At 43.2% G+C, this 22960-nt stretch overlaps 1 protein-coding gene across 1 annotated transcript in view; it reads left to right on the top strand.

The window, feature by feature from the left end:
* Nucleotides 1-22960, top strand: part of fsip1 (fibrous sheath interacting protein 1) — a gene marked incomplete at its 5' end in the record, with an annotated part of 74651 nt that overhangs the window by 11439 nt on the left and 40252 nt on the right. The window contains 3 exons of the mRNA XM_084143857.1: nucleotides 5862-5998; nucleotides 7677-7796; nucleotides 10534-10701. Of these exons, the coding sequence (XP_083999983.1) occupies nucleotides 5862-5998; nucleotides 7677-7796; nucleotides 10534-10701 (425 nt within the window). The remainder of the gene's footprint in view (nucleotides 1-5861; nucleotides 5999-7676; nucleotides 7797-10533; nucleotides 10702-22960) is intronic.

The raw sequence follows: 22960 nt of genomic DNA, 5'->3' as shown, positions 1-22960 counted from the left end.
GTTGAGGATCAGCGAAGTGGAGATGTTGTTTCCTACCTTCACCACCTGGGGGCGGCCCGTCAGGAAGTCCAGGACCCAGTTGCACAGTGCGGGGTTCAGACCCAGGGCCTCGAGCTTAATGATGAGCTTGGAGGGTACTATGGTGTTGAATGCTGAGCTATAGTCAATGAACAGCATTCTTACATAGGTATTCCTCTTGTCCAGATGGGATAGTGTGATAGTGTGCAGTGTGATGGCGATTGCATCGTCTGTGGATCTATTGGGGCGGTATGCAAATTGGAGTGGGTCTAGGGTGACAGGTAAGGTAGAGGTGATATGATCCTTGACTAGTCTCTCAAAGCACTTCATGATGACAGAGGTGAGTGCTACAGGGCGATAGTCATTTAGTTCAGTTACCTTTGCTTTCTTGGGTACAGGAACAATGGTGGCCATCTTGAAGCATGTGGGAACAGCAGACTGAGAAAGGGAGAGATTGAATATGTCCGTAAACAGACCAGCCAGCTGGTCTGCGCATGCTCTGAGGACGCGGCTAGGGATGCCGTCTGGGCTGGCAGCCTTGTGGGGGTTAACATGCTTAAATGTCTTAATCACGTCGGCCATGGAGAAGGAGAGGCCACAGTCCTTGGTAGTAGCACTGTGTTATCCTCAAAGTGGGCGAAGAAGGTGTTTAGCTTGTCTGGAAGCGAGAAGCCGTTGTCGGCGACGTGGCTGGTTTTCCTTTTGTAGTCCGTGATTGTCTGTAGACCCTGCCACATACGTCTTGTGTCTGAGCCGTTGAATTGCGACTCCACTTTGTCTCTATACTGATGTTCTGCCAGTTGAATTGCCTTGCGGAGTGAATAGCTACACTGTTTGTATTCTGCCATATTCCCAGTCACCTTGCCATGGTTGAATGCGGTGGTTTGCGCTTTCAGATTTGCGCGAATGCTGCCATCTATCCACGGTTTCTGGTTAGGGTAGGTTTTAATAGTCACAGTGGGCACAACATCACCTATACACTTCCTGATAAACTCAGTCACCGTTTCAGTGTATATGTCTAAATTATTTTCAGAAGCTACCCGGAACATATCCTAGCGTGATCAAGTTTAATTGATACATGGTAATATGGAATAATTGCTTCGATTGTTGACAATGTCTCTCCAAAATGTCTCAGGATGATACTAGGCAGAACCTTCTAGTGGTTCTTAAACTCGTGAGTTTACACGTTTACCTGCTGGAATCCCAAAAATGCATGAACAACTCCCACCAGTGGAGGCTCCTCAGAGGAGGAAGGGGAGGACCATCCTACTCATTTAAATTTCATAAAAATAAAAAGAGTGAAACATAAAAAAAAGTTATCCTTTTTAGATAAAACTATACTAAATACAGTGCATTCGCAAAGTATTCAGACCCCATGACTTTTTCCACATTTTGTTACATTACAGCCTTATTCTAAAATGGATTAAATTGTTTTTTCCCCTTGTCAATCTACATAAAATACACCATAATGACAAAGCAAAAATAGGTTTTTAGAAACGTTTGCAAATGTATAAAAAAATGGAAATATCACATTTACATAGGTATTCAGACCCTTTACTCATTACTTTGTTGAAGCACCTTTGGCAGCGATTACAGCCTCAAGTCTTCTTGGGTATGACGCTACAAGCTTGGCACACCGGTATTTGGGGAGTTTCTCCCATTCTTCTCTGCAGATCCTCTCAAGCTTTGTCAGGTTGGATGCGGATCATCGCTGCATGGCTATTTTCAGGTCTCTCCAGAGATGCTCGATCGTGTTCAAGTCTGGACTCTGGCTGGGCCACTCAAGGACATTCAGAGAGATTCAGAGTCCCAAAACCACTCCTGCATTGTCTTGGCTGTGTGCTTAGGGTCGTTGTCCTGTTGGAAGGTGAACCTTCTCCCCAGTCTGAGGTCCTGAGCACTCTGGAGCAGGTTTTCATCAAAGGATCTCTCTGTACTTTATTCCGTTAATCTTTCCCTCGGTCCTGACTAGTCTCCCAGTCCCTGCCGCTGAAAAACATCCCCATAGCATGATGCTGCCACCACGATGCTTCACCGTAGGGATGGTACCAGGTTTCCTCCAGACGTGACATTTGGCATTCAGGCCAAAGAGTTCAATCTTGGTTTCATCAGACCAGAGAATATTGTTTCTCATGGTCAGAGTCCTTTGGGTGCCTTTTGGCAAACTCCAAGCGGGCTGTCATGTGCCTTTTACTGAGGCGTGGCTTCCGTCTGGCCACTCTACCATAAAGGCCTGATTAGTGGAGTGCTGCAGAGATGGTTGCCCTTCTGGAAGGTTCTCCCATCTCCACAGAGGTAACTCTGGAGCTCTGTCAGAGTGACCATTGGGTTCTTGGTCACCTCCCTGACCAAGGCCCTTCTCCCCCGATTGCTCAGTTTGGCCGGGCAGCCAGCTCTAGGAAGAGTCTTTGTGGTTCCAAACTTCTTCAATTTAAGAATGATGGAGGCCACTGTGTTCTTGGGGACCTTCAATGCTGCAGACATTTTTTGCTACCCTTCCCCAGATCTGTGCCTCGACACAATCCTGTCTCGGAGCTCTACGGACAATTCCTTCAACCTCAAGGCTTGGTTTTTGCCCTGACATGCACTGTCAACTGTGGGACCTTATATAGACGGGTATGTGCCTTTCCAAATCATGTCCAATCAATTTAATTTACCACAGGTGGACTCCAAGTTGTAGAAACATCTCAAGGATGATCAATGGAAACAGGATGCACCTGAGCTCAATTTCGAGTCTCATAGCAAAGGGTCTGAATACTTATGTAAATAAGGTATTTTATGTTTGTTTTTGAAAATCTAAAAACCAGTTTTTGCTTTGTCATTATGGGGTATTGTGTGTATATTGATGAGGAACATTTTTTAATTTAATCCATTTTAGAATAAGGCTGTAACGTAACAATGTGGAAAAAGTGAAGGGGTCTGAATGCACTGTATTACCAAATAATTGATTAAAACACGCTGTTTTGCAATGAAGATCTACAGTAGCCTCAACAGCACTCTGTAGGGTAGCACCATGGTGTATCTAACTTCCGTCCTCCTCTGAGTACATTGACTTCAATACAAAACCTAGGAGGCTCATGGTTCTCACCCCCTTCCATAGACTTACACAGTAGTTATGACAGCTTCCAGAGGACAGCCTCCAACCTATCAGAGCTCTTGCAGCATGAACTGACATGTTGTCCACCCAATCAAAGGATCAGAGAATCAATCTAGTACTGAAATCATAAGCCACAGCTAGCTAGCACTACAGTGCATAAAATGTGGTGAGTAGTTGACTCAAAGAGAGAGAAAGGCAATAGTTGAACAGTTTTGAACAAATTAATTTCTTACAAAATGAAGGAGAAACGAGAGAGAGGGGAATAGCTATATTTCATTTTTTTTCCCTCACTTACTTAGCTAGCAAATGCAGCTAACTAGTTTAGCCTACTCAAACACCCGGCTCAAACTGAGGGATGCTATTTTAGCTAGCTGGCTATGACTATCCAACACAACACTGGAACTCTTCCAAGTCAAGGTAAGCTTTTGGTTTGACTAATTTACAGTGAGGGAAAAAAGTATTTGATCCCCTGCTGATTTTGTACGTTTGCCCACTGACAAAGACATGATCAGTCTATAATTTTAATGGTAGGTTTATTTGAACAGTGAGAGACAGAATAACAACAAAAAAATCCAGAAAAACGCATGTCAAAAATGTTATAAATTGATTTGCATTTTAATGAGGGAAATAAGTATTTGACCCCTCTGCAAAACATGACTTAGTACTTGGTGGCAAAACCCTTGTTGGCAATCACAGAGGTCAGACGTTTCTTGTAGTTGGCCACCAGGTTTGCACACATCTCAGGAGGGATTTTGTCCCACTCCTCTTTGCAGATCTTCTCCAAGTCATTAAGGTTTCGAGGCTGACGTTTGGCAACTCGAACCTTCAGCTCCCTCCACAGATTTTCTATGGGATTATGGTCTGGAGACTGGCTAGGCCACTCCAGGACCTTAATGTGCTTCTTCTTGAGCCACTCCTTTGTTGCCTTGGCTGTATGTTTTGGGTCATTGTCATGCTGGAATACCCATCCACAACCCATTTTCAATGCCCTGGCTGAGGGAAGGAGGTTCTCACCCAAGATTTGATGGTATATGGCCCCGTCCATCGTCCTTTTGATGCGGTGAAGTTGTCCTGTCCCCTTAGCAGAAAAACACGCCCAAAGCATAATGTTTCCACCTCCATGTTTGATGGTGGGGATGGTGTTCTTGGGGTCATAGGCAGCATTCCTCCTCCTCCAAACACGGCGAGTTGAGTTGATGCCAAAGAGCTCGATTTTGGCCTCATCTGACCACAACACTTTCACCCAGTTCTCCTCTGAATCATTCAGATGTTCATTGGCAAACTTCAGACGGGCCTGTATATGTGCTTTCTTGAGCAGGGGGACCTTGCGGGCGCTGCAGGATTTCAGTCCTTCACGGCGTAGTGTGTTACCAATTGTTTTCTTGGTGACTATGGTCCCAGCTGCCTTGAGATCATTGACAAGATCCTCCCGTGTAGTTCTGGGCTGATTCCTCACCGTTCTCATGATCATTGCAACTCCACAAGGTGAGATCTTGCATGGAGACCCAGGCCGAGGGAGATTGACAGTTATTTTGTGATTCTTCCATTTGCGAATAATCGTACCAACTGTTGTCACCTTCTCACCAAGCTGCTTGGCGATGGTCTTGTAGCCCATTCCAGCCTTGTGTAGGTCTACAATCTTGTCCCTGACATCCTTGGAGAGCTCTTTGGTCTTGGCCATGGTGGAGAGTTTGGAATCTGATTGATTGATTGCTTCTGTGGACAGGTGTCTTTTATACAGGTAACAAGCTGAGATTAGGAGCACTCCCTTTAAGAGTGTGCTCCTAATCTCAGCTCGTTACCTGTATAAAAGACACCTGGGAGCCAGAAATCTTTCTGATTGAGAGGGGGTCAAATACTTATTTCCCTCATTAAAATGCAAATCAATTTATAACATTTTTGACATGCGTCTTTCTGGATTTTTTTGTTGTTATTCTGTCTCTCACTGTTCAAATAAACCTATCATTAAAATTATAGACTAACCATTTTTTGTCAGTGGGCAAATGTACAAAATCAGCAGGGGATCAAATACTTTTTTCCCTCACTGTATTGCCACCGGGGCCTGCCGGTGTAACTGCTAAACTGCTTACTGACTGTACACTGCACTACATGATTGTAGCAGGTTTACTAATGCATTAGTTATATTAGCTATGTTGACTATGACGTTACTTTAGCTAATATGGTGACAACAATGTAGGCTGTGTGTAGCGGTTATGATATGGTTTGGCTTGGAATGTTTTTTTAGCCTGGTCACATACAGCTGATGTGTTGTGCATTGAAGTCCACAAGAGAAGGGAAAAGGTGAGAGGAGGAGAGCGCATAGATGCGAGAAGGAATACAACCTGGCTGCTATGAAAGTGAGCTGTGTTTACGTGTGATCAGGGGTGTATTCATTCCGCCGATTCTGTTAAAAAACGTTTCTGAAACAGAAGCAAACGGAACGAAACGGGGATAAACATGCTTGAATTTCATCAGCTAGATGTTCTCTCGACCTGTGTGCATCTACATAGTAAACTTTCATTCATAGGCTAGGTTGTATCAACCTCATGATGGGTAGGGAAAATGTGAGTATCATTTATGTAGTAGCCTAAACCTATCAATGTTACATTGAACTGGGTGAATGGAATATGAATGACAGTCATCCAATATGCTGTAATAGAAATAAGGCCATGCTCATAATTTTTTTTTTTGAAAAGAAGTCCTCCCTCAACTTAAACTGCACCGACCGCCACTGACTCCCACACAGGTGAAAAGGACCTCAACAACACAGCAGCAGACTTGGCTGAAGTGGGTCAAGAAGAGAGGGCAGACGAATCAGAAGGCAGCCAGAGTGGAGTTCCCAGGGGCAAAAATAAACCAGACTTTGTGAAGAAAAATATTGAGGTATGTCAAAGTTTAATGTTGGGCCAGGTGCAGTGTCAGACTGTCACATGACTTTGGACAAGTCTCACATTACGTGTGTTTTTTTTTTTCACTGGGAAAAATAAACTCACAAAAAAAGAAACGTCCCTTTTTCAGGACCCTGTCTTTCAAAGATAATTTGTAAAAATCAAAATTCATTGTAAAGGTTTTAAACACTGTTTCCCATGCTTGTTCAGTGAACCATAAACAATTAATGAACATGCACCTGTGGAATGGTCGTTAAGACTTACTACAGCTTACAGACGGTAGGCAATTAAGGTCACAGTTATGAAAATTTAGGACACTAAAGAGGCCTTTCTACTGACTATGAAAAACACCAAAAGAAAGATGCCCAGGGTCCCTGCTCATCTGCGTGAACGTGCCTTAGGCATGCTGCAAGGAGGCATGAGGACTGCAGATGTGGCCAGGGCAATAAATTGCAATGTCTGTACAGTGAGATACCTAAGACAGCGCTACAGGGAGACAGGACGGACAGCTGATCGTCCTCGCAGTGGCAGACCACGTGTAACAACACCTGCACAGGATCGGTACATCCAAACATCACACCTGCGGGACAGGTACAGGATGGCAACAACAACTGCCCGAGTAACACCAGGAACACCCTCCATCAGTGCTCAGACTGTCCGCAATAGGTTGAGCGAGGCTGGACTGAGGGCTTGTAGGCCTGTTGTAAGGCAGGTCCTCACCAGACATCACTGGCAACAACGTCGCCAATGGGCACAAACCCACCGTCGCTGGACCAGACAGGACTGGCAAAAAGTGCTCTTCACTGACGAGTCGCAGTTTTGTCTCACCAGGGGTGATGGTCGGATTCGCGTTTATCGTCGAAGGAATGAGTGTTACACCGAGGCCTGTACTCTGGTGCGGGATCGATTTGGAGGTGGAGGATCCGTCGTGGTCTGGGGCGGTGTGTCACAGCATCATCGGACTGAGCTTGTTGTCATTGGGGGTAATCTCAACGCTGTGCGTTACAGGGAAGACATCCTCCTCCCTCATGTGGTACCCTTCCTGCAGGCTCATCCTGACATGACCCTCCAGCATGACAATGCCACCAGCCATGCTGCTCGTTCTGTGCGTGATTTCCTGCAAGACAGGAATGTCAGTGTTCTGCCATGGCCAGCGAAGAGCCCTGATCTCAATCCGATTGAGCACGTCTGGGACCTGTTGGATTGGAGGGTGTGGGCTAGGGCCATTCCCCCCAGAAATGTCAGGGAACTTGCAGGTGCCTTGGTGGAAGAGTGGGGTAACATCTCACAGCAAGAACTGCCAAATCTGGTGCAGTCCATGAGGAGGAGATGCACTGCAGTACTTAATGCAGCTGGTGGCCACACCAGATACTGACTGTTACTTCTGATTTTGACCCCCTCTTTGTTCAGGGACACATTATTCAATTTCTGTTAGTCACATGTCTGTGGAACTTGTTCAGTTTATGTCTCAGTTGTTGAATCTTGTTATGTTCATACAAATATTAACACATGTTAAGTTTGCTGAACATAAACGCAGTTGACAGTTAGAGGACGTTTCTTTTTTTGCTGAGTTTATATAGTTCTTCAACTCAAAGACTCAGGGGCCTGATTTGAAAATAACTACAATCTGATCTGATGAATGATTGTTGTCACTACTTTGTCAAACATGACAGTTGGCGAGTGGTGCAGGAGGCCCAATGCAGATGACACAGGACGAGAAGTATCGTCTCGAGGAGCTCCTCAGAGACATGGAGGAAGAGGAAGGGGACAATGCTGGGAAGGCAGGCTGTGAGGTAGGCCAAAATACAGCTCTGATGGTGAGCATGTGGTGTAGGATGACTCTTGTTTTCAAGTGTCTGAATGTGGCAAACAGAGTTCATCTAGACTGCACCATTTGTCTCTCACAGCACTTGGTCTACACATAAACATTTCACTTATTATGTTTAGGGTAGTAGTAGCCAGTAGACACTCGTTATCATGGTGTGAATAGTTTGTAATGTATTGAGCAACTTCTTTCAAGCACTGTGTTACTCACATAGCTGTTATGGTTGTTGCTATGGCCAATACTCATGAGTACACAGAGAAACTGTTTAAATGAACAACCGTTTGAAATCATTTGCCAATCAGATGATATTGTAAAAATCTAAGTGGCCTAACTAAACTGGCCTAAACGCTGACCTACTTTACAAGTATAGCACATGTTGTAATGTAGGTTAGATATGGGCAATTCCACGGTAACAGAGTGATGCTGAGACACAGATTTTTCTCTTTAAAATGTATGTCAAATAAAACGCAATGGTGGCAAAGTTAAACAAACCAAAGTGAAATATCTGAGTCTCAGCATCACTCTGTTACTGTGGAATTGCCCATATGCACGTTTTGAAACAATGACTACTTGGCAACGACAGTAGCTGATTTTGACTCCCCATAGTCGTTATTTACCAGATGTCATGTGCCATGCAAAGGTCACAGGGATTGCCACATCTTCTGAATATTAGACAGCAATCTTATTGCTTCACTTTAGTCACAAGATTCAGTATTATGGTTTATTCGTATGTGCTGAAAATCTGTGCTTATGTAGTGCCAGGTGCATTTGAATAGCCCCTTGTGTTCCTTTGTTTAATATAATTTGTGAGAGTGTTTGCTACATGGGGAAAACCGTTTTCTGTTCTGCAGCCACCCTCTGATCCACACCCTGTAAACTTAAAATGGTTGATTTTCAGATGCAATTTTCCCCAAATGGCTTAGCTGGCAGCTTTGGCTGCAAAGCTGAATTTTGAGGTCAGTTATGATTAACCTTGCCCTGCTGTGATGAGAAGACCTAGACTAGCACTTATCTCTCACATACGGTACCATTTAGTCTGACCAGGACTGCCATGCATCCCTGGAACGTCTTGCCAACGTTTTGAAGTCTGGCTGCCGTATTTATGATGGTTTCCTTTACTTTTTAGAACAATACTACTGTAATTGCGTGGTGGATATCAAACTGAGGGGAGCATAGATGCTGGAGTCTTTTATTGGTTAGAATAAGACTTCCTGTTATTGCGCGGTGTGCTGTTATGAATGGCTGTTGGACAGGGAGCACATATTTCATGTTGATAGTCAGGAATCCACGGTGACCATGCGGGCAAGTGCATCCAGACAGGGAACTTGGCAGGGCCAAGTAGGACTCGTAATCAACTACAGGCCATAGCGCTGCGTCTCTGTCTCTCCTCCTGAAACACTTTTATGATGACCTTTCCTCCATTACTTGCACAATCCTCAACTGCATATTGTACTAGAAACCCGGGGTGATAAACATGGCATCACAGTGAGTGCTCTTTATAAGGCTGCCTTTCCATAAACACAGGAAGACTTGTCTCTTTAAAAAGTTAATCGCTTAGGCCTACCTCAGGCCTCACTGTGTTAGCAGTGTAGGACAGGACACAATGTTCCTCAAATTTTTCCTCACATTAATCTTACAGATCATAGGTACAGTATATAGGCCTTTTGATACAGGGTGTTGAAGAACAACTCTGTGCCTCATTCTCTATGCCTCAACAGTTTAAATAAATAAATTGTGCGTTCAGGATCCTGGATAGCTCTGTTTCGTCATGTCTCCTCCTAGATCAATCCTGTTGTGCTGCACATCCAGTAGCAGACTGATTTGTCTGACAATGTGTCAATTTGTGCTACTAACAATAAGACTGTCCTCTTTTTACATGCATATTCTATCATTCTACTGTATTCACATTCGATTGGTCGACTGTATTACTACGTGTTTTTATCACTAAGTAATCACACACAAAAAAACAGTAACTGGGCATATAACTAATGGGCTATAATGTTATTGAGATGGGTCATTTTGAAGTCCTTGGTTTGTGCTAGTTGGTAGTTGAAGCTTTATGGCTCTGTTTGTTGATAAAATATTATCCTGTTCACTCATCTTCATGCACTGAGATCATAGCGTTAAAGGGTTTGGCTCTCTCTGTGGAGCCACTACTGAGATCTCTGAGCTTAGCAGTAGGCTGCTGGACAAGTCTTAGCTCACTACTGGGCCCAAAATGAGCTCACCACCCACCTGCTGTTTCATATGATTTAATGTAAGCCTTATGAGACAGTCACTCATTGTGAGGCAGAGGCAATTGTTAAATATCTGGCATTTTGGAGAGTTCTTGGCAAGACCCATGGAGTGTCCAGTAGTCTGTCTTCCATCCAAAAGCTAATTCTGGGTGCAAGAAAGAGTTGTATTTAGAGTGCCTTTCGTAAAGAGTGTGTAATTTGTGACTGTAGTTTGGATGGGAGGTAAAATAGTCCAATTTTATTTTTGAATAATAACCAGAGAGGTAGATTTAACTTGGACATGGCTTAGGTCAGGTTTTGAAGATATAGGGTCTGCCAAGTATTTCTGACAGAATTATCAGTTGAGAGTTTTTTGGGCTCAACCTTTTTTCTTTTGTTGTTATTTGGGGGAAGTGTTTGTGCCCTTGCTACTTGGAGGGAGGGGCCGCTTGTCATATACTTCAGCCTATATGTTTGTCTTCTTCCTAGGGAGACATGTGGGTCGTTCCAGTACCAGCGGGTGAGGGTTACACCCCCGAACCAACAGAACGAGACCAGCTAATTCACATTGACTCCAGACTGCAGCTCCTCCTTCCTGTTGAAGACTTCCTGTCTGTGCGAAGCCCCTACCCTGACCACAGTCTGCCCCAGGCCCAGGTATGTACTGTACAGCCCAACTGTCTACTGCCTAATAGGTCTGGGTTCACAAAGGTGCCATTAACAACTCAAAACACCATCTACGCCTGCAAAGAGTCAAGGTCATGAAGACTCATAACAAGGTCAACACAGTGGGACATCAACTACAGATTCTTGTAAAAGCTTTGTTCATTGAACCTCAGGGAGACCCACTCCCACTTTCCTTAAATGGGAAAATGTGTGATTTTGTGTTGGTAGTTTGCACCCTAACTTTAGTACTCTTATATTGAGTCATATTTCCCACAACACCCACACTAAATGCAACATAATTGCATAGTTTACCCCTTGTAAATTGTCCCCCCCAAAAAAACATTTGTCTAAGCATCAGCAAGTTGTAGGCTACATTAAGTTGCTTCTAGACTGATTCATTCACTTTTCATATGTTGCGTGCACAAATCTATCTGACTCTTACCCATTCTAATGCAGTACAACAAAGTATATTGAAAATATAAACAAATCTGGGTTTGAGGCAAAGGATGACGGGAACGAGTTCCCTTCATAAAACTACCACTATGGAAGAGGAACATTGTGTCCATTGATTCACATGAGGATTCCAACATCTCCTTGTGTGCTGTTTGAATGTACTGTTCTGGCATGGCATGGTAATTTATATGCTCATTAAAACCCTATGTGGTACTTGAAAGTCAATTCTCAACTGTTTACCATTTCAACACTGAATATCTCATTTATCTTAGATTTGAATTTCAAAGACAGAATAATAAGGCTAATTTATTCAGCTTCTACACTAGGAAAGCAGAAGCTGTACTTTTCTTCAGGTTAGGTAGATGAGACTGAGAGCTTGTTGAGGAGCATGACTCCTCTGGCTCTCCTCCTTTACTGGGTTTTTGAAGAAGAGGAATCAACACAATAAAAGATGGCAATGGTCATAATTAGTATTGATACCCCTTCGGTAAATACCATTTTTGAGGACATTTAAGTTCATTGTATTGGCACCAGATTAACTTTTGTCCTCACTTTAGTGACTTCTCCCAGACATGAGCTCACTCAGAATTATCTCAGAACCTTATTGCTAAATTCACTAGGCCAGATGGCATCCTCATCAGTGTCTTCTGTAGAGGCCATGTTCCTGGGGAATATGTTTTTGAAGTAATAAAATGTTTTAGGATAAGAATTTGGAGCATCTAGGGTATCATTTAATTCTGTCACTTATTGGATCACAGTTTGGAAAAATAATGGCCATGGAATCCCAGCTTTTCAATGTCAAGTTCACGTTGTATTTCGTAATGTCCTGAGTATTTATTGTGTTGGAGAGGAGTAGATTCATCTTTGCCTGTCCGATTTGACCTTTTTTTTCTCATGCTCCCACCAGAGGCCTATATCTTCTCAACCATTCAAAGAATATTAATTACAGAATGTGACACTGGAGGGACCAAATGAAGTTTGATGTCAAAAGGTAAAAATAATATATTAGATGTTGCAAGCGGCTGTGCCCATAAAGCAGTTTGATTCCTATGTCTGAGGGGGCAGGGACTTGAAGGTATGGTCACAGTTATGGCATGCATATTAAAGCTGGACTACAGTGTCAATAAATCGCAAGCTTGGGACTATAAGGTTCTGTCTGCATTTTTGTCAACATTTAGTTATTGACATGTTCTGTTCAATGTTCCCTACCTATATAGTACTCTGAATACCCCAATTAATGTTGTTAATTTCAAAAGAATACAAGACAGACATTGCTGACAACATTCAAACTAATGAGGGTTCGGAACTTTAAAGCCAATTATCTCAGAATCATATTTTGCCAGATAGAACATTATAGTCCCAAGCTCTCGAAATCACTATCTACACCAGCTGTTCATTCTGCCTCAGTGGCGGTAAATCCAAGGGTGGTCGTAAACGTAAATATGCTTTTGTTTTGTGGTTGCCTTTCTTCTCGGCAGTAGCTTGCACCAGTCTGACTCCTAATTCAAACCGTTTGGATGCACTGTAATAGCCTGCTTACGTGCCGTATACACACCGCCAAGTTATCGGAAAAAGTTATTTCTTGGAAAGTTCTTCCTTGCTCACACTATACAAAATGAATATTGTGCTGATTTAAATAAAAGATGCATGGATTCCTGAAAGATCCATGTTGTTAAATGGCACATAAACCAGAACAAGTCTGGTATTTGTTGATTATAAGAAACACTCGTGAAATGGCCATTTCACGGCAAGGGTACTCCTGTCTCAGGTGGAGGGCTTACATAAGAGAGGCCCTGAACTCTTTCCCCTTCAATTTTTTGCTTTTTTATTCTAGGAAGTAGCCATGTATCATATCAATCTCATACTTTATCTGGAATAGGATGGTAACAGAACCTAACTTTGTGCTCTGTGTTATAAACATATAGTTAACCTCACCTTGTTACAAATAGGATGTGGTACCAAGAAGTTGTGGACATGGTTGTCTATCATTACTGTAAATGCACCAGCCCCTTACAGTGTGTTTATGTGGGAATGTGTGTACCACCAACATGTTAAATCCAGAGGTGGGGACTCTGTTATGAGCATCAGCTGTTGGGTGGTGCTGCTTTTACATATCCTTATAACACATGCTATTCCTGCAAGAGGTGGCTGGTAGAGAATGTAGTGGTCAAAAGGGGTGGTCACCATGGCAGCAGATGCAGTGGGATTTGACTGTGGACCAGTTTTCTTAGTGACCGTTGCGATTGCACCTGATCCCCAAGAATATCAAGGCCTTGTTTACATTTGCCTAGTAACTCCAGCATTGCTATTGTTGTGTGCTGGCAGGCTATTTCTGCTATAAGGCTATGACGTCACTTTGTGGGTTTTGATGAAACCCATGGTTTCACTGCACTGAATGGTGAGTCAGAGACCAACACAGAAAACGCCCTGCTGACCACCACATGAGCAGAGTTTACTAGGCCTATACTTTGCAAACTCAGCTTATTTGATATCTTAAAACTTCTTAGCAGATTTGGCAACGTGTACTAGCCCATCTTGCCATCCCATCGCTACAGGAGTAACAAATCACGTCGAGGCTTTGGAGATCGTGTCATCTCTCAAGCAATCACAAATACTCCTCAGTCCTAAAATGACCTAGAACGTTGTATGATGTTTTGAGCACTTCTGTTTGTTTTTCATTGTGTGCCTTGGCCTCAACAGGACTAGAGTAATTGATATGAAAAAATAGCGCCAGTGTAGATTTCAACAGAACAATATCAGTTCATCTAATCCTTTGCCAATAGGAAGATAAGAGTATAATTATTTGCCTTAATATTAGAAGAAAATGTCCTCCTTGATGTATTAAAAACACTTTTGTATCTGTCCAACTCGTAGTACATTGCACATTGTTAAACCAATCTGACACAGTTGAGCACCAAGCCATTTAGACAAGGCAGTCAACCTATGGTCTGTCAGGGGCTGAAAAGTCTGGTATCAACCTTAATTTGAGGATAAAATATAAAACAGGATGGTAAAGAGAGCTTGGCCTTGGGAGCAGTGAGATGTCATCTGGTGGCACTTTAATGTTTCTTGCATGGGTAAAGAGACTGTACTCCACACCCTTCCCTTCCCTTCCTTCCCTAGCCTGTAATTCCCATGAATCAGGTTTATAGGCTCTTTATAAACAATTTTCCCATTGGTGTTATCCACAGGAACACTGGTGTTTATTTATTTGGTTAACTTTCTTTTTTCTCTTTTTTATTCTGATGTTAAGACTCATGAGTTTGATATACAGTGAGGGAAAAAAGTATTTGATCCCCTGCTGATTTTGTACGTTTGCCCACTGACAAAGAAATGATCAGTCTATAATTTTAATGGTAGGTTTATTTGAACAGTGAGAGACAGAATAACAACAAAAAAATCCAGAAAAACGCATGTCAAAAATGTTATAAATTGATTTGCATTTTAATGAGGGAAATAAGTATTTGACCCCTCTGCAAAACATGACTGAGTACTTGGTGGCAAAACCCTTGTTGGCAATCACAGAGGTCAGACGTTTCTTGTAGTTGGCCACCAGGTTTGCACACATCTCAGGAGGGATTTTGTCCCACTCCTCTTTGCAGATCTTCTCCAAGTCATTAAGGTTTCGAGGCTGACGTTTGGCAACTCGAACCTTCAGCTCCCTCCACAGATTTTCTATGGGATTAAGGTCTGGAGACTGGCTAGGCCACTCCAGGACCTTAATGCGCTGCTTCTTGAGCCACTCCTTTGTTGCCTTGGCCGTGTGTTTTGGGTTATTGTCATGCTGGAATACCCATCCACGACCCATTTTCAATGCCCTGGCTGAGGGAAGGAGGTTCTCACCCAAGATTTGACGGTACATGGCCCCGTCCATCGTCCCTTTGATGCGGTGAAGTTGTCCTGTCCCCTTAGCAGAAAAACACTCCCAAAGCATAATGTTTCCACCTCCATGTTTGACGGTGGGGATGGTGTTCTTGGGGTCATAGGCAGCATTCCTCCTCCTCCAAACACGGCGAGTTGAGTTGATGCCAAAGAGCTCCATTTTGGTCTCATCTGACCACAACACTTTCACCCAGTTCTCCTCTGAATCATTCAGATGTTCATTGGCAAACTTCAGACGGGCCTGTATATGTGCTTTCTTGAGCAGGGGGACCTTGCGGGCGCTGCAGGATTTCAGTCATTCACAGCGTAGTGTGTTACCAATTGTTTTCTTGGTGACTATGGTCCCAGCTGCCTTGAGATCATTGACAAGATCCTCACGTGTAGTTCTGGGCTGATTCCTCCACGAGGTGAGATCTTGCATGGAGCCCCAGGCCGAGGGAGATTGACAGTTATTTTGTGTTTCTTCCATTTGCGAATAATCGCACCAACTGTTGTCACCTTCTCACCAAGCTGCTTGGCGATGGTCTTGTAGCCCATTCCAGCCTTGTGTAGGTCTACAATCTTGTCCCTGACATCCTTGGAGAGCTCTTTGGTCTTGGCCATGGTAGAGAGTTTGGAATATGATTGATCGATTGCTTCTGTGGACAGGTGTCTTTTATACAGGTAACAAGCTGAGATTAGGAGTACTCCCTTTAAGAGTGTGCTCCTAATCTCAGCTCGTTACCTGTATAAAAGACACCTGGGAGCCAGAAATCTTTCTGATTGAGAGGGGGTCAAATACTTATTTCCCTCATTAAAATGCAAATCAATTTATAACATTTTTGACATACGTTTTTCTGGATTATTTTGTTGTTATTCTGTCTCTCACTGTTCAAATAAACCTACCATTAAAATTATAGACTGATCATTTCTTTGTCAGTGGGCAAACGTACAAAATCAGCAGGGGATCAAATACTTTTTTCCCTCACTGTAGGTCTGGGCCTATACTAGTGATACAATGATAAATGGATTTAAGAAACAAAGGCACAGCAAGCCATTTAAACTATGCCTTCTGATTGCCTGCTTTAGGCTATCCTTTATGGGAATCCATTCCCTAGTTACTTGCCTTGCCTGATACAGTTGTAATAATATTACACTGCTCAAAAAAATAAAGGAAACACTAAAATAACACATCCTAGATCTGAATGAATGAAATAATCTTATTAAATACTTTTTTCTTTACATAGTTGAATGTGCTGATAACAAAATCACACAAAAATTATCAATGGAAATCAAATTTATCAACCCATGGAGGTCTGGATTTGGAGTCACCCTCAAAATTAAAGTGGAAAACCACTTTACAGGCTGATCCAACTTTGATGTAATGTCCTTAAAACAAGTCAAAATGAGGCTCAGTAGTGTGTGTGGCCTCCACGTGCCTGTATGACCTCCCTACAACGCCTGGGCATGCTCCTGATGAGGTCCAACTCCTGGACAGTCTGTGGTGCAACGTGGCGTTGGTGGATGGAGCGAGACATGATGTCCCAGATGTGCTCAATTGGATTCAGGTCTGGGGAACGGGCGGTCCATAGCATCAATGCCTTCCTCTTGCAGGAACTGCTGAAACACTCCAGCCCCATGAGGTCTAGCATTGTCTTGCATTAGGAGGAACCCAGGGCCAACCGCACCAGCATATGGTCTCACAATGGGTCTGAGGATCTCATCTCGGTACCTAATGGCAGTCAGGCTACCTCTGGCGAGCACATGGAGGGCTGTGCGGCCCCCCAAAGAAATGCCACCCCACACCATGACTGACCCACCGCCAAACCGGTCATGCTGGAGGATGTTGCAGGCAGCAGAACGTTCTCCATGTGCTCAGTGTGAACCTGCTTTCATCTGTGAAGAGCACAGGGCGCCAGTGGCGAATTTGCCAATCTTGGTGTTCTCTGGCAAATGCCAAACGTCCTGCACGGTGTTGGGCTGTAAGCACTACCCCCACCTGTGGACGTCGGGCCCTCTTTACCACCCTCATGGAGTATGTTTCTGACCGTTTGAGCAGACACATGCACATTTGTGGCCTGCTGGAGGTCATTTTGCAGGGCTCTGGCAGTGCTCCTCCTGCTCCTCCTTGCACAAAGGCGGAGGTAGCAGTCCTGCTGCTGTGTTGTTGCCCTCCTACGGCCTCCTCCACGTCTCCTGATGTACTGGCCTGTCTCTGGACACTACGCTGACAGACACAGCAAACCTTCTTGCCACAGCTCGCATTGATGTGCCATCCTGGATGAGCTGCACTACTTGAGCCACTTGTGTGGGTTGTAGACGCCGTCTCATGCTACCACTAGAGTGAAAGCACCGCCAGCATTCAAAAATGACCAAAACATCAGCCAGGAAGCATAGGAACTGTGAAGTGGTCTGTGGTCACCACCTGCAAAACCAGTCCTTTATTGGGGGTGTCTTGCTAATTGCCTATAATTTCCACCTGTTGTCTATTCCATTTGCACAACAGCATGTGAAATGTATTGTCAATCAGTGTTGCTTCCTAAGTGGACAGTTTGATTTCACAGAAGTGTGATTGACTTGGAGTTACATTGTGTTGTTTAAGTGTTCCCTTTATTTTTTTGAGCAGTGTGTATATATAGCCGTTCGTTCAACAGTATGACAGGAAATTATCACATTCCCCTGTAGTCACTACTTTTCTGAATGTATGGCCCTGGCCAGCTATACATTAACCACTGGCACTGCTCCCTGTTTAGCAATCTGTGTCCTTTAATAAACATCATTGTATAATTAAGCAATAAGGCCCAAGGGGGTGTGGTATATGGCCAATATACCACGGCTAAGGGCTGTTCTTACGCACGACCCAATGCGGAGTGCCTGGATACAGCCCTTAGCCGTGGTATATTGGCAATATACCACAAATCCTGAGGTGCCTTATTGCTATTATAAACAGGTTACCAACGTAATTAGAGCAGTAAAAATAAATGTTTTGTCATACCGTTGGTATATGGTCTGATATACCACAGCTTTCAGCCAATCAGCATTCAGGGCTCGAACCACCCAGTTTACAATTAAACCATATGTAAAGCTTGGAGGAATGTATAGTGTGTAATGTTTTTGAAGTCTTGCATGGGTAAAATGTTCTAAACATTTCTCGGCAAAACAGGACCTATACTAACATCAGGTGTAATATATTGCCTCTGTGTTTATGCTATTCACTCACCGTCACAACCCAACACTTCTACTAAAGCATAGGGAGACATTGGAGACCACTAACCAACGTATTTAATTGCCTGTTGTGAGACACAATACATAATATTTGTGCAATATTGTATTCAATGTTGTTTTTGGGTAGTAGATAAGCCATGAGGTTTTGATCTATGCATCAATGATTGCTCCAGACCACCCTCAGTTCCCCAGAAATGAACTATAAAGTCCAGATGACCCACGAGTACATCTTCTAATACCTCAGGAATGTCCAGCAATCAGAATGTCATCTGCTGATGATCCAGCATGCTGTTGTAAAAGCTGAACTCGTGTGTGAGGGAAGGAAAATGTCAACTTCGACACAAGCTAATATCATAACTAGGACATTTGAAACATGTAAATATACACTACCTTTCAAAAGTTTGGGGTCACTCAGAAATGTCCTTATTTTCCATGAAAACATACATGAAATTAGTCTGAATAGGAAATATAGCAAAATGCATAGGAAATGTAGTAATTGACAAGGTTAAAAATAATGATTTTTAATTGAAATAATAATTGTGTCAAACTTTGCTTTCGTCAAAGAATCCTCCATTTGCAGCAATTACAGCCTTGCAGACCTTTGGCATTCTAGTTGTCAATTTGTTGAGGTAATCTGAAGAGATTTCACCCCATGCTTCCTGAAGCACCTCCCACAAGTTGGATTGGCTTGATGGGCACTTTTTACGTACCATATGGTCAAGCTGCTCCCACAACAGCTCAATAGGGTTGAGATCCGGTGACTGTGCTGGCCACTCCATTATAGACAGAATACCAGCTGACTGCTTCTTCCCTAAATAGTTATTGCATAGTTTGGAGCTGTGCTTTGGGTCATTGTCCTGTTGTAGGAGGAAATTGGCTCCAATCAAGCGCCGTCCACAGGGTATGGCATGGCGTTGCAAAATGGAGTGATAGCCTTCCTTTTTCAAAATCCCTTTTACCCTGTACAAATCTCCCACTTTACCACCACCAAAGCACCCCCAGACCATCACATTGCCTCCACCATGCTTGACAGATGGCATCAAGCACTCCTTCAGCATCTTTTCATTTGGTCTGCGTCTCACAAATGTTATTCTTTGTGATCCGAACACCTCAAACTTTGATTTATCTGTCCATAACACTTTTTTCCAATCTTCCTCTGTCCGGTGTCTGTGTTCTTTTGCCCATCTTAATCTTTTCTTTTTATTGGCCAGTCTGAGATATGGCTTTTTCTTTGCAACTCTGCCTAGAAGGTCAGCATCCCGGAGTCGCCTCTTCACTGTTGACGTTGAGACTGGTGTTTTGCGGGTACTATTTATTGAAGCTGCCAGTTGAGGACCTGTGAGGTGTCTACTCCAGATACTCAACTAGTCTCAAGAAGGCCAGTTTTATTGGTTCTTTAATCAGCACAACAGTTTTCAGCTGTGCTAACATAATTGCAAAAGGGTTTTCTAATGATCAATTAGCCTTTTAAAATGATAAACTTGGATTAGCAAACACAACGTGCCATTGGAACACAGGACTAATGGTTGCTGATAATGGGCCTCTGTACGCCTATGTAGATATTCCATAAAAAATCTGCTTTTTCCAGCTACAATAGCCATTTACAACATTAACAATGTCTACACTGTATTTCTGATCAATTTGATGTTATTTTAATGGACATAAAAATGGCTTTTCTTTCGAAACAAGGATATTTCTAAGTGATCCCAAACTTTTGAATGGTAGTGTATACTGAACAAATATATAAACACAACATGTAAAGTGTTGGTCCCATGTTTCATGAGCTGAAATAAAAGATCCCAGAAATGTTCCATACGCACAAAAAGCAAATGATATGCACAAATGTGTTTACATCCCTGTTAGTGAGCATTTCTCCTTTGCCAAGATAATCCATCCACCTGACAGGTATGGAATATCAAGAAGCTGATTAAACAGCATGATCATTACACAGGTGCACGTTGTGCTGGGGACAATAAAAGGCTCTCTAAAATGTGCAGTTTTGTCACACAACACAATACCACAGATGTCTCAAGTTTTTAGGGAGCATGCAATTGGCATGCTGACTTCAGGAATGTCCACCAGAGCTTTTGCCAGAGAATTGAATTATTAATTTCTCTACCAGAATTTGGCAGTACGTCCAACCGGTCTCACAACCGCAGACCACGTGTAACCACCTCTGGCTTCGTCACCACATCTGGCTTCGTCACCTGCGGGATCGTCTGAGGGGGTGCTGAGGAATATTTATGTCTGTAATAAAGCCCTTTTGTGGGGAAAAACTCATTCTGATTGGCTGGGCCTGGCTCCTATGCCCTCCCAGGCCCACCCATGTCTGCGCCCTTGCCCAGTCATGTGAACTCCATAGATTAGGGCCTAATTAATGTATTTCAATTGACTATTTCATATGAACTGTAACTCAGTCAAATATTTTAAATTGTTGCATGTTGGGTTTATATTTTTGTTCAGTCAGTATATGATCCGACATTGTCCTCTTTTTTTTTTTTTTGTATATGTTTTTCTATGTCAGTCAGGTATCTAGTAAGTAGAGGGAGACTGAGAGAGATCAGTGTGGGCTGTAGTGTATGTCTTTGTAGGTTGATTAGTGTGTGGTTAAGGGGTTGTTACTGTTGGATTGACCTCCATGTCCAGGCATCACTCTGCAGGTGGTGCTGACAGGCCACAGCTGCATTTCACACCTCTGTCTGCGAGGTGGGGAGAAGGATTATGGATCATGGCTGGGCAAAGCGTCAGTCTGACTGAGAGGATCTCAGCCGGTGCTTCCGCACGGCACGGCGGACCCCAGAGCTCTCGCAGAGCTCTTGGCGAGGCATGTGGAAAGGCCTTGGCAGATAGCCAGAGTCCACGTGGCACAGCCCAAATACGAAGCTCCGCTGTAGCCCAGCCTGAGAGGGGAGCATGCTTTTCTAAAAAACAACTGCTCTGAATGAGTCAGACAGACAGGCTAGTTCCTGTTTTCATAGTACACATTCAGCTTTCACTGCTTACAGTGAAGAGCTCTGTCAGAAGGTCACCTTCAAGACAACAAAATGTTGATAATTTATTAGATATGCAAAACAGTGAGTAACCTTTTTCAAGCTAGACAGGGTCGAGCATGGTTAGCACTAGGATGAGAGTTTAAGCCCCTGCAAGAGCATTAGACCTATGTCAATGTGTATCATGAGTATTGCTTTTAGCAATATCAGTGACCAGAATGCACTGTGGTCCTTGATGCATTATTGATGCATTATTGATTATTGGACAGCGGGCCATCTCTTTGTTTATCTTATTTCCTACTATGTTCGGAAAACACAGGCTCTGTTTGGCTCCTCTTCAGTCTGTTGACAAGGGAGTGGTGCAGTTTCAGTGGCTCTTGTTATTCTTACCTGAATCTGGACTCCCGTAGTCAAGAATAAATCTAACATCAATGTGCTTGCAAGCTGCTGCCATGTATCGACTGTCAGAATAAATATATGGCTCCTATGAGAACACACAACGTGCAGATGGTAAGTGCAAATGTGACCTAATTAGTTGTCTTGTTGCAGTTGGTGGGCTATGCAGTGGTGTCTGTATCAATAGGGATCCAGCTGTTGATCTTGGCAAGCAGCAGGACAGATGGGACCCACATTGGAGCAGGCACTGCTCAGTATCAGTCTCAGTGGCTGTTCTTCACTCCTGAAAAATAAAAGATTTGCACAACGACATGTGTCACTGGTTCAGGTACAGGACCTAAAAAATACGAAAAATGTCCCCACCTCTGATATGATGCCAGGAGTTATCTTTACTTGTACCACTCTGATGATTGATTGATTGATTGTATTTTAATTTTGTCTTGAGTAGGGCTGTAGCGGTCATGACATTTTGTCTGCCGGTTATTGTCATGCAAAAGTCTGCCGGTCTCATGGTAATTGACCGTTAATAAACTGAAACACCTTTAGCATCTCCAGGCCTCCATGCACACAAGCTGCATACAAGCGACAGATGCATGCCTTTGGAACATCAATTTAATATACACATCAAAATAAATATATTATGATATGAAGAAAATGTATTTCAGAAGAACAGAATATGAGTTGCCCTACCCTACTGTATGTTATCTGGCTAGGCTCCATGCCCCACATTTGTGGGAGTTGGCCTAAATGGATAGGGCTACATTTAAATGTTTCTTACGGAAGAAATATGAAAATGCGTAAGCATGGTAGCAATTTAAAGGGGACAGTTTGAGGATTATCTGAAAGTTATTAGAAAAAAAGTTGAGGACACAACAGTTCACCTGACACAAGACTGAATCCAAACATTACACTGTTGATTTTATGTGCATTTTACATTTACTTGACTTTTCGCCGCATTTGTTGATAACAAAATCTGAAAATATTCTGGATACATTCAGTAACATGTGGGGTAGTTGTAACATAAGACAAAAAAATTGAAAGGGTTTGAGTGAGAGGACTAACTGGTGTCTCAATGTGGCTACACACCTCTCCAAACTGCACACCAGTGGCGGTCGGTGCCGTTTAAGATGAGAATGACCTTATTTCTATTACAGCATATTGGATGACTGTCATTCATATTCCATTCACCCAGCTCAATGTAACATCCATAGGTTTAGGCTACTACATTTTCCCTATACCCATCATGAGGTTGCTACAACCTAGCCTACGAATTAAAGTTTACTATGTAGGTGCACAGGTTCGAAAGAAATTAGAGTAATCAAGGT

The sequence above is a fragment of the Coregonus lavaretus genome (assembly GCF_964263955.1).
Source record: "Coregonus lavaretus genome assembly, chromosome: 27".
NCBI classification, from domain to species: Eukaryota; Metazoa; Chordata; class Actinopteri; order Salmoniformes; family Salmonidae; genus Coregonus; species Coregonus lavaretus.
Note: the sequence above shows the minus strand (reverse complement) of the source record. Positions and strands in the feature narration are given on the sequence as shown.